Source organism: Lolium rigidum, chromosome 6 (assembly GCF_022539505.1).
Source record: "Lolium rigidum isolate FL_2022 chromosome 6, APGP_CSIRO_Lrig_0.1, whole genome shotgun sequence".
Taxonomy (NCBI): Eukaryota; Viridiplantae; Streptophyta; class Magnoliopsida; order Poales; family Poaceae; genus Lolium; species Lolium rigidum.
Window position 1 is genome coordinate 272,191,127 of NC_061513.1, and position 15,054 is coordinate 272,206,180.

At 43.3% G+C, this 15,054-nt stretch overlaps 1 protein-coding gene across 1 annotated transcript; it reads left to right on the top strand.

The window, feature by feature from the left end:
• The first annotated feature begins 6,887 nt into the window (after positions 1-6,887).
• LOC124664147 (probable E3 ubiquitin-protein ligase ARI7) lies at positions 6,888-8,348 on the top strand. The gene has a single exon (XM_047201731.1). It carries the CDS (start codon positions 6,888-6,890, stop codon positions 8,346-8,348), a length of 1,461 nt encoding a protein of 486 aa, XP_047057687.1.
• The last annotated feature ends 6,706 nt before the right edge of the window (positions 8,349-15,054 follow it).

A 15,054-nucleotide genomic window follows, 5' to 3' on the forward strand; every position in this document is an offset into this window, starting at 1 on the left:
CCCGCGCCACTTCACCCCTGTCTCCTCCACCTATGCTGATTTGGCATCTTCGCTTGCTGAATTTGCTTGATTAGTAAGTCTCCTACTTGAATGCAATTTCAAACGTAGTGAATCTAGTTAATACTATTCAATTAGTCTGAAAAAGAATGGGAAAAGCTAACAAAGCTTGGGAGATAGATCTTCAAATCATCCTTGTGAGATTTTTTCAGTAATCGATTAATTGCACATGTGTGGTCATGAACTTTTATTCACGATATTTAGCTTTACATTCTTCTATTTGTTGCAGGGTAAATATATTTATACTTATGTCGTGACGCATGAATTGCCTAACATGTTTGAAAATTATGATTACATGCTTTACTGAGACGGATAGTTTAACTGAGAGAGAAAAATATAGCAGCGAGCTGCCAACTGACTCCCACAAGAAGCCACAAATTTTTTTTAGAAACAAAGTACAAACGCAAACACTTACATACACGCGCATACACTGACCCCTATGAACACACACGCACACTCTACCCCTATGAGCACCTTCGGAAGACTGAATCGGTGAGTTATATCTTGAAATTGATGAAATCACCACACACGTCTCGATGTCGACAGGAATGTCGCCTCCCACTAAAAAAAATATTCCGCCTTTATAAGACACACAAATATCAAACCTGGGATTTGAACTCTTGTGGGCTGGGATACAACCACCCTCCTAGCCACACAACCTTAGGTTGGTTCTCAAGAAGCCGCAATTTGTCTTGAGGTGATTCAAACATTTCTAGTGTCTTAGCAAGGTTAAGTATAATCAGAATTTCAATCTATCAAATGTGTATACAATCTTCTTCATATTTGCCACATGGACATCCTGTTTTTCATCTAATGTACGTAGCATGTACGTGTTAGTCATGCTTGGACAATCGGTCATTTTTCTTCGTACTTGCCACATGAATATTTGAAGTTTGACACCACATTAGTTGTTTCTGGTAATTGGCCATTCTACACAGTACACACTTCAGAGTTGTAAAACAGTGAAACATCATTCTTCTAGCAAGAGGCTAAGTGGCTTTTACAAACCAGTTACACTGTTCTTGTAAAGAGCCAACATGAGTGAATTAATGTTAGCTGGACAGTATAAATCATGACATTGCAATCTGTTATGGTGCATCAAAATTGCCGTGGGTTAGAGCATCTCTAGCAGACCCCCCATATCGGCCTGGAAGCGCAACTTCAGGCTGATATGGGGGTTTTGGCCATTTTTTTGGCCAAACCAGACCCCGCATCGGTGGTCTGGCCTGGAAAATGGATCCAGGCCGCAACACAAACCCTCCAAAAGTCCGCATATATAGCGGTCGGCGAGGCGGATGGGGGCCAAACCCCATCCGCTCCTCCGCCTCTCCGCCTCCCGCCGACGACAAATCGCGGCCCCGCCAGCGAGCAATCGGCACCGCCGCGCGTAGATCAAGCAACCCCACCTCCCACCGACAACGATGGTGGCGGGGCATGGCTCCAGCGGGCGTGGGGGCGGCCAGATTGGCCGCGGCGGAAGCTCAACCGAGCGCGGCGGAAGCTCCACCCCTCCTCCCGCCGGCGAGAAGACAGACGCTGACAAGATCCGCTCCGATGCGGCGTGCATCCGCAGGAGCTACCGCTACCGCAACTACGGCGTGGCGGAGCCGCCCGCCTTCGCCAAGCGGGAGGCCGACCGCTACCGCCGCCGCCGCGCCTCCTCCCCTTCCGCGGCATCCTTGTCGTCGAGCTCCCGCCAGCGCCCGTCGACGACGTGGGTGGTGAAGATGGAGGAAGTCGCCGAGCCGCCGCGCCTCCCGCAGCCGATGTTCACTCCCGGCGACTACCTCGACGATGCCGAGCTGGAGCGCCTCTTCCCGAAGCTCGGCGTGAACGCAGGGCTCGCGCCCGGCGACTTCGTCGAGGAACACAACCTCGACACCGTCGTCGGCCTTGTCTCGCGGTTGAGCCAGCGCGACACGGACAAGGCAGAGGAGTGGCGGCGCGTCGCGGAGGAGCAGGGCAGGGTCTTCGTCGATCTCGGCAGCGACAGCGAGTGAGACGAGGCCGCCGACGCGCCGCCGCCACGGCACAGGGCTCCGGTGAGCATCCCAGAGTCGATTTTGAGTTCTAGGTTGCCGTGGCGGCGGATTTTAGCTCGAATTTAGCAAATTCGAGTTTCTTTTGCTGTAATGTAGTTGAATTTAGCTCTATGTATGCATGAACTGTCCAAATGCAATGCAATTCCATCTTGCGTGCCATTTTTTTCAAAATATGCAGTTCTATTTTTTCTGCTCTGCGTGCATGTTCGTCGATCCCCAAAACAGCGTTGGGGTGCCCTGGATAGGTCGATATGGGGTTTGCGGTTTGCCGCTTCTGCTACAGATGCTCTTAGAGCTGTAATATGCTTTTGCTGATCTTGATTTTCATCATTAAAATTGTTTGTCTGGTTTTTGAAAGTGGTATGCGCTCCTGATAATTAGCAATGAGCATGTTTAGTGATCATCCCACTACAATTACGTTTACTTAGAGGCATAAGACGGAAATGCAATTTGGGTCATAGGTGCATATGAACTCATTATGTGAAAGCACAATTTGAAATGTCAAAAAATTTAGAAATAAAATTTCACATGTATATCTAGACATTTCACGTTCACACACAAATATTCGGAAAGAAAGAACATTTTTTGTGTCCCATGTAAAAAAGACAAATTTCAATGCTTTAACATGACTATTCACTGAACATTTTTTTATCTTTTTTACACAAGCCGTGTAAAATGTTCGTTTTCCCCAAAAACTTGTGCGGGAACAAAGAATGTCCTTGTGTACACGTGGAATTTTGTTTCAGATTTTTTCGACAGTTTTGAGAAAAAATATTTGTGCATTTTCAATAATAGGTTCATATACACCTATGAGCCAAAACACCACATGGTTATTACCTTGATTTGCAAGGCTTAAAGCATCACAAAAAATTGTTGGTGGGCTATCCGCATCTCTAGGTGTTTTTTTTCTTCTCAGCGCACAATTAACCATACCAATTCGTGTTACCGCATTTCTCCCTAGCTGAACGATGGTGGTTTTTTCTGTTTGAACTATGGCAAATCCTTGCGTTGGCAATCAGGACGGTATTGCTCTCCATATTTTCTAGACAGATTGATGTGATCCCGTGATATTTTTGGGAAGTAAACGGCGCTATTGCTTTCCATATTTTCTAGATATATTGATGTGATCCTGTGATATTCTTGGGAAGTGAACGGTGGTATTGCTTTCCATATTCTCTAGATAGATTGATTTGATCTCGTGATACATTTGGGCAGTAAACGGCGTTCTGTCCTGATTGCTTTCCATATTTCTAGACAGATTGATGCAATCTCGTGATATTTTTGGAAGTGAACGATGACCGTGACATTTTGGTTATGGATGGCTAGATATCAAGTGGGAGACGTTTAGTAAGATTGGACGGTCAAGATGTCTCCAATCTTTGACATCAAATATTTTTGACGACGTACGAACTCACATATAATAGTAAAGATTTTTATCTTTTTTACACAAGCCGTGTAAAATGTTCGTTTTCCCCAAAAACTTGTGCGGGAACAAAGAATGTCCTTGTGTACACGTGGAATTTTGTTTCAGATTTTTTCGACAATTTTGAGAAAAAATATTTGTGCATTTTCAATAATAGGTTCATATACACCTATGAGCCAAAACACCACATGGTTATTACCTTGATTTGCAAGGCTTAAAGCATCACAAAAAATTGTTGGTGGGCTATCTGCATCTCTAGGTGTTTTTTTTCTTCTCAGCGCACAATTAACCATACCAATTCGTGTTACCGCATTTCTCCCTAGCTGGTTAGGGAGAAATCAGAACGATGGTGGTTTTTTCTGTTTGAACTATGGCAAATCCTTGCGTTGGCAATCAGGACGGTATTGCTCTCCATATTTTCTAGACAGATTGATGTGATCCCATGATATTTTTGGGAAGTAAACGGCGCTATTGCTTTCCATATTTTCTAGATATATTGATGTGATCCTGTGATATTCTTGGGAAGTGAACGGTGGTATTGCTTTCCATATTCTCTAGATAGATTGATTTGATCTCGTGATACATTTGGGCAGTAAACGGCGTTCTGTCCTGATTGCTTTCCATATTTCTAGACAGATTGATGCAATCTCGTGATATTTTTGGAAGTGAAAGGTTCCGTGACATTTTGGTTATGGATGGCTAGATATCAAGTGGGAGACGTTTAGTAAGATTGGACGGTCAAGATGTCTCCAATCTTTGACATCAAATATTTTTGACGACGTAGGGGCTCACATATAATAGTAAAGATTTCATACATAATCTTGTTAATCATTGTCCAGCGGCTCAACAACACAGGCCCGTTTGATTAAAAAAATTGCATAGAAATATTGTAGGATTTAATTCTATAGGAAAAAAATTATAGGATTTAATTCTATGGAAACTTTCCGTACGTTGTTATTTTTAATACTAGGACCTTTTTCCTTTTTATCGATAGAGAATAGGATAGGATTTGTTCCTAAGCGATCTTTTGCACCAGATTTTGTAGAAAATCTAACATTGACTCATATCTTTAAAACCCTTTTCTTTTGCTGTGATGGCATTACTAGTCCGAGATGTTTTGGTCCATCTAGTCCAACTGGCTGTCACGGTCGACATGTCCTGGTTTAGCGATTTTATAAAATCAACATAATAATTATAATTCACATGAACAAGTCCTTATTCCTTTTTGCCCATTTTACAATTACAAAGGGCTCTCTGTTTTTCTGCCAATATGTTTTATTTCTATCTGCTCATACAAAAAGCATCTCCATGATCTAGTTCTCACGCACGCAGCGGACACACTGAACGTGGCTTTTGCGTGAGCTCTCTACATTGCAAGGTTATCTCTTCAGATTGTCTATCATTAATTCAGGGTATCAATCCTTTGGGCCATGACCGATCATCTGTTGGCTCTGTGGTGATGGACATCAAGCAGCTGTTAGACTAGTCACAATGGGGAGTATCATATAGTAGTATCATGCATATAATACTAGTGTACGATATTATCTTCACAATGCATAGTATCATGTAGTAGTATCATATGTTACATGTATTTAATGATTTGTAGAATCTCAATACAAAAGTATGTACAAGATTTGTTTGGCATTAATTTTTCTAGTTCTACGTGCTATGATACGGTATCTACCTATGATACCACTATCATCCCTTTCATCATTAATTGATATGACACATCAGCATTTTGCATGCATGTAGTGCATGATACTACTTATGATACTGCCATTGTGAGTAGTCTTAGCGAGTTTTGACTCTGCTATGATTCAAGCACGTTTATCGATCTTTGAATGAGGCGGCGCATGTTTTGGCTAGGACTTGTGATATATCTAGTCGAGGTTTTGTTTCGAATTCTTCTCCAGATTAAATCCGGTAAATTCTTTGTATTAATGTTATGTGATCAATAAAGTGTTCGTGTTCTCTAAAAAAACATTTCTTTCCCTCATGCTCCAGCGGGGTGTAAGGGTGGGCCTGCCCTAACATTTAGCACAACCCCTATATCAGCTACATAAATGAATAAAAATGTTTAAAAGGCCATACCCAAATAACGCATGCTTCATTCTAGCAAATTAGGCTGGATCCACTAATGCAGGATATGGCCGCAAAAACAATAATAATTTTCTGACATCTATTTCTCGGGTACAACTAGCAAGGAGTTGTTAACATAAAACCACCACATTTCATGGAAAATTTCAAGTTTGGTACCACTTTATGTTTTGGAAGCAAAAAAAACTTTCACATTTTGCCAAGGTTTCTCCAAAAACACTAATTGTACCTAATCTCGAATTGACACAACAGTGTGAATTTGCTGACGTGGACTAGGACCCACTTGTCTGGTCATGCATGTAAAATGCATGTAGGAACTTTGTAGTTTGTTGATACACATTTTCACATATTTTTACAACATATATTATGTTATATCCATGTTTTATATTAATTTTTAGAAATTTACCAATGATCCCTTTATTTTGGTTATAACCTTGGAGGACAGGAAAGCCCTGTTTTGTGTATTTTTAGCTTTCAGGGACCTAAACGAAGTCAAACGGAGTTAGAATTCTGAGGATGTCAATATTTCGTCAAGAGAAACATCTAGAGCACTTGGACCTCACGAGAAGAGCTAGGAAGGCCAAAAGAGACCAGGTGGCGCGCCCAATTGAGGTGGGTGCGCCACCCAGGAGGGCCCTATGTTTGATCTCGTTTCTATGGCATAGTGTGCAAACTATTATTTTTTGGCGCTATATTTTAGCGCGTCTAATAAAGCGATGTTTCTGCACACTATTTTTTTTGGGCCTCTAAAAATGCTTTAGCCGCGTCCGCATAACTCGCGCTGTATAATTTTTTTAGCGTGTCTGTTGGAGATGCTCTTAGACACCAAAATATTAAGGTTTAGGTTCAACCAAGTATTAGCAATTTACATTTTTTTTAAAGTATTAGCAATTTAGCACGCACGGCCGCAGAGTGTCTCGCACTGACCGGCACGTATTAATTTGTTCAGGCGCACTGTCACGTCAGAAAGATAAACCCGAATGTGGATAGAGAATTGAGATCAATCAGTATACGAGTCGGAATCGCAACCGTTCCAATCTATGACTCCGTGCAGTTAAGAGATTGGATGCGTAAATGACTCCTCTGAAAAAGGAAAAGGAGCTTTAATCTAGGAAGCGTATCATACGAGGAGATATATTGAACCCTAATCGGAGTCGACTGCCGCTAGTATAAGTGTAGCCCTAAAACTCTCGATCGATCTCCAGGAATCGCTCCTCCCTCGATAACAAAGAAGAAACTTGGCCGTCCAAGATTCACCCGATCGACCCATGGCGTCGAGCAGCAACGACGACGACGACGGCCAAGGCTACAGCGATTTTGACGAGGAGGATGCGCTGATCGAGCTAGACTCTGACGATGAAATCTCGCCGGCGGTGAAGCAGAACTACCAAGTGCTCACCGAGGACGCCGTGCGCAAGATCCAGGAGGACCGCATCGCCACTGTCGCCGACCTGATCCAGGTCCCGCCGTCGTTCGCGGCACTTGTTCTGCGGCACTGCAACTGGAGCTCCATGGTGGTCCAGGACAGGTGGTTCTCGGATGAGAGGCGCGTCCGCGAAGCCGTCGGCCTGCCTTCCAGCGGCGTCCCCGTGGCGGTCAAGCGCAACGACGTGCCGCTAACCTGCGCCCTGTGCTTCGACGAATACTCTCCCGGCCAGATGAGATCTGCGGGGTGCGCCCACTTCTACTGCCGCGCGTGCTGGCGCGGGTACCTCCACGCGGCGGTGGAGGACGGGACCCGGTGCCTGTCGCTGCGGTGCCCGGACCCGTCCTGCTCGGCGCCCGTTGTCCGGGACCTGTACGATGTCGCCGACGAGGAGGACAGGGGCCGGTACGATCGGTTCGCGCTCCGGTCGTTCGTGGAGGAGAGCAAGAGGATGCGGTGGTGCCCCTCGCCCCGCGGCTGCGCCCTCGCCGTGGAGTACCTGGACGGGGAGCGGTGCAGCGAGACGCTCGACGTGGTGTGCACGTGCGGCCACGGCTTCTGCATCCTCTGCGCCGAGGAGGCTCACCGGCCGGTGACGTGCGGCACGGTGCGCGAGTGGATGGCCAAGAATAGCTCGGAGTCGGAGACCACCAACTGGGTGCTGGCCAACGCCAAGCACTGCCCCAAGTGCCGCCGCCCCATCGAGAAGAGCAGCGGCTGCAACCACATGACGTGCAGCAGCCCCTGCCACCATCAGTTCTGCTGGCTCTGCCTCGGCGACTGGAGATCCCACGAGGCCGGAATCTACAAGTGCCACCGCTACGTCGACGTCGACGACGCCGACCACCGGCGCGAGCAGGCCCAGGCGTCCCTCGACAGGTACCTGCACTACTACGAGCGCTGGGCCGCGCACGAGCTGTCGCGCCAGAGGGCGCGCGACGACATGTTCGAGCTCGAGAGCGCCCTGGCCGCCTGCGGTGAACACGCCGAAGAGGCGCACGCGCAGATCGGTTTCCTCATGGACGCCTACATGCAGATCCTCGAGGGCCGCCGGATGCTACGCTGGACCTACGCCTACGGCTTCTATGCCAAGGGGGCCAAGCTCACCCTGCTCGAGTGTCTCCAGGGCGAAGCCGAAGCGTCGCTCGAGCGCCTGCACGGCTTCGCCGAGCTGGAGCGCAACTCCGCCGAGATGGACTTCGACGGCGGCGTCTCCTACTTTAAGAAGCTTGCCAAGCTCACTAAACAGGCCGCCAACTATTTTGAGAGCATGGCAGAAGCTTTCCAAACCGATCTTGCATAGAGCTGCATGCCAAGTCTGCCTCAGTTTATTTCTCGAAATTGTTACATTTTTATTTTTGTTATGTGTCGTTTTCCAAACCGAACTGGAGTAGTTGGACTTTGGTCAAGTGTGAAGTCAATCAAGTTAATTAAGGGTCCATCTGTATTCATCACGCATCTGATTTTTAACAATCGGCCACATTTGGGCCATTGTGTTGCATCGTATCAGAAAAGTAAGAACAAAAAAAAAATGACACCGAATATATACGAACGCTGAGGGTAATCGTAGCTCCAAAACGATGTCCTCATGTGAGTTTAACAACACAACGAGCCGCCGTTGTCGAGACCAAGGCGGTCAAGGGTTTTCACATGGAGCCCTACGTAAAGAAGAAGGGTACCCACAACGATGCCTAAGAGGGTGATACCCATGAGCATCGTCGCCATTGATGTCTAAATGCATGTAAGGCCGTCCATTGTTCCCGAGCCAGGCCGCCCCCCTGAGCGCGATATGGGAGCAGCCTTTGCCGAAGCGCCGCCAAACTTGTCATAGTAAATAGAAAGGAAGTTGTCATGTTAAGGCTCCAAAGGACGGGCGGCCCTAGCTGGCGCTCGCGCGCCAGGATTAAATCAAGCGATCGGTTTCGGACAACCCAATTTGGGAATAAAACCATAAAAACGCGTTTTCCCTTTCGTGGTAATTGTGGACCACAGAGGTTACGTGCCTTAATTGATTTGCCTTCCGCTCGTGACAATTCCCTTTCGTGGCAATTCCCTTTCCGCTCGTGACACAAGTTGGGTTGTCGTACGTTAATTTGCTTGCTGCACGTGGGCAATTCCCTTTACATGTTCACGTAGTAAAAAATTAACTATTCCCTTATTCTCTTTTTGGGCTAGTGAAATTTTAGGGTTAAAAAAAGGGAGGGAGCAGCATAATCCACTTGCAAATGAAATGAACTACGACTTGCAACATGACAATTCCCTTCTTCCGCAATTCCCTTCTTGGTAACATAATAATGTAGGTGTCGGTTAAGCTTCCATATACATGTTGATAAAGACTCAATGGGAGTGTTGGTAACATATGGACTAAGGTGTTGATGAAGAGTTCATGGGAGGGTTGATAAGTAGAGTTGATAAACAAAAAAGGACCACCTTTGTGTACAGAAAAAAGAAAAAAAGAAGGAGGTAACAAGAGAGTAGATGGGTTGGTAAAACATTGAGCCACCTATTGATGAAGAGTGCATCGGATGGTTGATAAGTAGGTTCCCTTGTTCCCTTAAAAAACAAAAAGGACCACCTTTGTGTACAGGAAAAAAGGAAAAAAAGAAGGAGGTAACAAGAGAGTAGATGGGTTGGTAAAACATTGAGCCACCTATTGATGAAGAGTGCATCGGATGGTTGATAATTAGGTTCCCTTGTTCCCTTAAAAAACAAAGAGGACCACCTTTGTGTACAGAAAAAGAAAAAAAGAAGGAGGTAACAAGAGAGTAGATGGGTTGGTAAAACATTGAGCCACCTATTGATGAAGAGTGCATCGGATGGTTGATAAGTAGGTTCCCTTGTTCCCTTAAAAAACAAAAAGGACCACCTTTGTGTACGGAAAAAGAAAAAAAGAAGGAGGTAACAAGAGAGTAGATGGGTTGGTAAAACATTGAGCCACCTATTGATGAAGAGTGCATCGGATGGTTGATAAGTAGGTTCCCTTGTTCCCTTAAAAAACAAAAAGGACCACCTTTGTGTACAGGAAAAGAAAAAAAAGAAGGAGGTAACAAGAGAGTAGATGGGTTGGTAAAAACATTGAGCCACCTATTGATGAAGAGTGCATCGGATGGTTGATAAGTAGGTTCCCTTGTTCCCTTAAAAAACAAAAAGGACCACCTTTGTGTACAGGAAAAGAAAAAAAAGAAGGAGGTAACAAGAGAGTAGATGGGTTGGTAAAACATTGAGCCACCTATTGATGAAGAGTGCATCGGATGGTTGATAAGTAGGTTCCCTTGTTCCCTTAAAAACAAAAAGGACCACCTTTGTGTACAGAAAAAGAAAAAAAGAAGGAGGTAACAAGAGAGTAGATGGGTTGGTAAAACATTGAGCCACCTATTGATGAAGAGTGCATCGGAAGGTTGATAAGTAGGTTCCCTTGTTCCCTTAAAAAACAAAAAGGACCACCTTTGTGTACAGGAAAAGAAAAAAAAAGAAGGAGGTAACAAGAGAGTAGATGGGTTGGTAAAAACATTGAGCCACCTATTGATGAAGAGTGCATCGAATGGTTGATAAGTAGGTTCCCTTGTTCCCTTAAAAAACAAAAAGGACCACCTTTGTGTACAGAAAAAGAAAAAAAGAAGGAGGTAACAAGAGAGTAGATGGGTTGGTAAAACATTGAGCCACCTATTGATGAAGAGTGCATCGGATGGTTGATAAGTAGGTTCCCTTGTTCCCTTAAAAAACAAAAAGGACCACCTTTGTGTACAGGAAAAAGAAAAAAAAAGAAGGAGGTAACAAGAGAGTAGATGGGTTGGTAAAACATTGAGCCACCTATTGATGAAGAGTGCATCGGATGGTTAATAAGTAGGTTCCCTTGTTCCCTTAAAAAACAAAAAAGGACCACCTTTGTGTACAGGAAAAGAAAAAAAAGAAGGAGGTAACAAGAGAGTAGATGGGTTGGTAAAACATTGAGCCACCTATTGATGAAGAGTGCATTGGATGGTTGATAAGTAGGTTCCCTTGTTCCCTTAAAAAACAAAAAGGACCACCTTTGTGTACAGGAAAAGAAAAAAAAGAAGGAGGTAACAAAAGAGTAGATGTGTTGGTAAAACATTAAGCCACCTATTGATTAAGATTACATGGGAGGGTTGATAAAGTAGGTTCCCTTATTCCCTTAAAGAACCAAAAGGACCACCTTTGTCTATAGAAAAAGAAAGAAAGAAGGAGGTAACAAGAGAGTAGATGGGTTGGTAAAAACATTGAGCCACCTATTGGATGAAGAGTGCATCGGATGGTTGATAAGTAGGTTCCCTTGTTCCCTTAAAAAACAAAAAGGACCACCTTTGTGTACAGGAAAAAAAAAAGAATGAGGTAACAAGAGAGTAGATGGGTTGGTAAAACATTGAGCCAACTATTGATGAAGAGTGCATCGGATGGTTGATAAGTAGGTTCCCTTGTTCCCTTAAAAAACAAAAAGGACCACCTTTGTGTACAGGAAAAGAAAAAAAGAAGGAGGTAACAAGAGAGTAGATGGGTTGGTAAAACATTGAGCCAACTATTGATGAAGAGTGCATCGGATGGTTGATAAGTAGGTTCCCTTGTTCCCTTAAAAAACAAAAAGGACCACCTTTGTGTACAGGAAAAGAAAAAAAGAAGGAGGTAACAAGAGAGTAGATGTGTTGGTAAAAACATTGAGCCACCTATTGATGAAGATTGCATGGGAGGGTTGATAAGTAGGTTCCCTTGTTCCCTTAAAAAACAAAAAGGACCACCTTTGTGTACAGAAAAAGAAAAAAAGAAGGAGGTAACAAGAGAGTAGATGGGTTGATAAAACATTGAGCCACCTATTGATGAAGATTGCATGGGAGGTTTGATAAGTAGGTTCCCTTGTTCCCTTAAAAATCAAAAAGGACCACCTTTGTCTACGAAAAAGAAAGAAATAAGTCTGGTAACAAGAGAGTAGATGTGTTGATAAAACATTGAGCCACCTATTGATGAAGATTGCATGGGAGGGTTCATAAGTAGGTTCCCTTGTTCCCTCAAAAAAACAAAAAGGAGCACCTTTGTCTACAGAAAAAGAAAGAAGGAAGATTGTAACAAGAGAGTAGATGGGTTGATAAAACATTGAGCCACATATTGATCAAGAGTGCGTGGGAGAGTTGATAATTGGGTTCCCTTATGGGAGGGTTGATAAGTAGGTTCCCTTATTCCCTTAAAAACCAAAAAGAACCACCTTTGTCTACAGAAAAAGAAAGAAAGAAGATGGTAACAAGAGAGTAGATGGGTTGATAAAACATTGAGCCACCTATTGATGAAGATTGCATGGGAGGGTTGATAATTAGGTTCCCTTATTCCCTTAAAAAACCAAAAAGGACCACCTTTGTCTACAGAAAAAGAAAGAAATAAGGAGGTAACAAGAGAGTAGATGGGTTGATAAAACATTGAGCCGGATATTGATCAAGAGTGCATGGGAGGGTTGATAATTAGGTTCCCTTATTCCCTTAAAAACCAAAAAGGACCACCTTTGTCTACAGAAAAAAGAAAAGAAATAAGGAGGTAACAAGAGAGTAGATGGGTTGATAAAACATTGAGCCAGATATTGATCAAGAGTGCATGGGAGGGTTGATAATTAGGTTCCCTTATTCCCTTAAAAAACCAAAAAGGACCACCTTTGTCTACATAAAAAGAAAAGAAATAAGATGGTAACAAGAGAGTAGATGGGTTGATAAAAACATTGAGCCAGATATTGATCAAGAGAGCATGGGGAGGGTTGATAATTAGGTTCCCTTATTCCCTTAAAAACCAAAAAGGACCACCTTTGTCTACAGAAAAAGAAAGAAATAAGGAGGTAACAAGAGAGTAGATGGGTTGGTAAAACATTGAGCCACCTATTGATAAAGAGTGCATGGGAGGGTTGATAAGTAGGTTCCCTTGTTCCCTTAAGAAACCAAAAAGGACCAACTTTGTGTACAAAAAAAGAGAAATAAAAACAAGGAGGTAACAAAGAGAGTAGATGGGTTGATAAAACATTGAGTCACCTTTTGATGAAGAGTGCATGGGATGGTTGGTAAGTAGGTTCCCTTGTTCCCTTAAAAACAAAAAAGACCACCTTTGTGTACAAAAAAGAAAAAAGAAGGAGGTAACAAAAGAGTAGATGGGTTGGTAAAACATTGAGCCACCTATTCATGAAGAGTGCATGGGAGGGTTGATAAGTAGGTTACCTTGTTCCCTAAAATAACAAAAAGGACCACATTTGTCTACAGAAAAAAGGAAGAAAGAAGATGGTTAGAGGATAATAGATGGGTTGATAAAACATTAAGTCACCTGTTGATGAAGAGTGTATGGGAGGGTTGATAAGTAGGTTCCCTTGTTGCCTTAAAAAACAAAAAGGACAACCTTTGTGTACAGAAAAAAAGCAGGTAACAAAAAGAGTAGATGTGTTGGTAAAACATTAAGCCACCTATTGATTAAGATTACATGGGAGGGTTGATAAAGTAGGTTCCCTTATTCCCTTAAAGAACCAAAAAGGACCACCTTTGTCTATAGAAAAAGAAAGAAAGAAAGAAGGTAACAAGAGAGTAGATGGGTTGGTAAAACATTGAGTCACCTATTGATGAAGAGTTCATGGGAGGGTTGATAAGTAGGTTCCCTTGTTCCCTTAAAATACCAAAAAGGACCACCTTTGTGTAGAGAAAAAGAAAAAAAAAGGAGGTAACAAAATAGTAGATGGGTTGGTAAAAATATTGAGGCACCTATTGATGAAGAGTGCATGGGAGGGGTGATAAGTAGGTTCCCTGATTACCTTAAAATACCAAAAAGTACCACATTTGTCTATAGAAAAAGAAAGAAAATAAGATGGTAACAAGAGAGTAGATAGGTTGGTAAAACATTGAGCCACCTATTGATGAAGAGTGCATGGGAGGGTTGATAAGTAGGTTCACCCTATTCACGTGAGAAACAAAAAAAGAAACCAAAAGGTTCATATATAAGAAAAAAATAGATGCAAACTAAAAATAATGAAAATGGGTCGGTAACACGTGAACTCATGTGTTGATGAATACTGAATGCATGGGTAGATAATTATTTTTTCCCTTGCTCCCTTAAAAAACAAGAAGGACCACCTTTTGTCTACAACAAAAAATAAAAAAGAAACTAAAAAGAAAGAGGTAACAAAAAATTAAATGGGTTGGTAAAACATTAACTCAATTGTTGATAAAAAGTACATGTGAGGGTTGGTACATATTTGTTGATCATTTTTCATGATGAAGAGTAAACATCTCGGATACATACATAAAAACACGAGTATGAACACGGGTATTAAAACGTTTAACATTTGTTCGGGTGTAGAGACAGGGGTTTGCATTTGTAACAAAGGATCACACGCACAAAATAACATAGTAGCCCTTATTCAGCTACACACTCACACACTTGAATTTTCGACGTACACACAGCAAATTCCTTGAAGATGTTTTCAAGTGCAAAACACACACTTTGCATTTTAGACAAGTAGTTCATCACATTTACACAAAAGCCTGGTATGAACATACACACTTCACTTAGCATAGAACACGGGTGTGTCGGCGGGCACATCACTCCAATCTATCTTCGGCTTCTTGTCCTCCGGCCAATCATCCCACTCGCCCTCAAGATAATGAGGAGGGCTTGTTTCATAATACATGGGAAATTTCCAGGACGCGGCACTCCAATATTCATGCCCATCGGTCATGCGGATTTGTGTCCACCCTTCATCCCCACTTGGTCGCTTCGTGCCAACCAATACTTGTTTTACTTTGCAGTATGCTCGATGAAGAAGCCTCTGCGCCACCCGTTGAACTGGGTTGCAATGCTGTTGCTGTTGCTTGCGGAGGTAGCCTGTGCCGCTGTCCATAGTTGCAGGCAAGAATTGTACGATACAGTTGATACGCAACATAAGCATCTCTGGCTGCATACTCAATATTAATATCATCAAGCGGACTCTTCTCCCGTAACTTGTGCTGAATAGATGGGAACTTCGCTTCATTACTTTGTAG

Bases quoted from the DNA above. Each gene is read 5' to 3' on its own strand.
- LOC124664147 (XM_047201731.1), top strand. From the start codon at position 6,888: ATGGCGTCGAGCAGCAACGACGACGACGACGGCCAAGGCTACAGCGAT.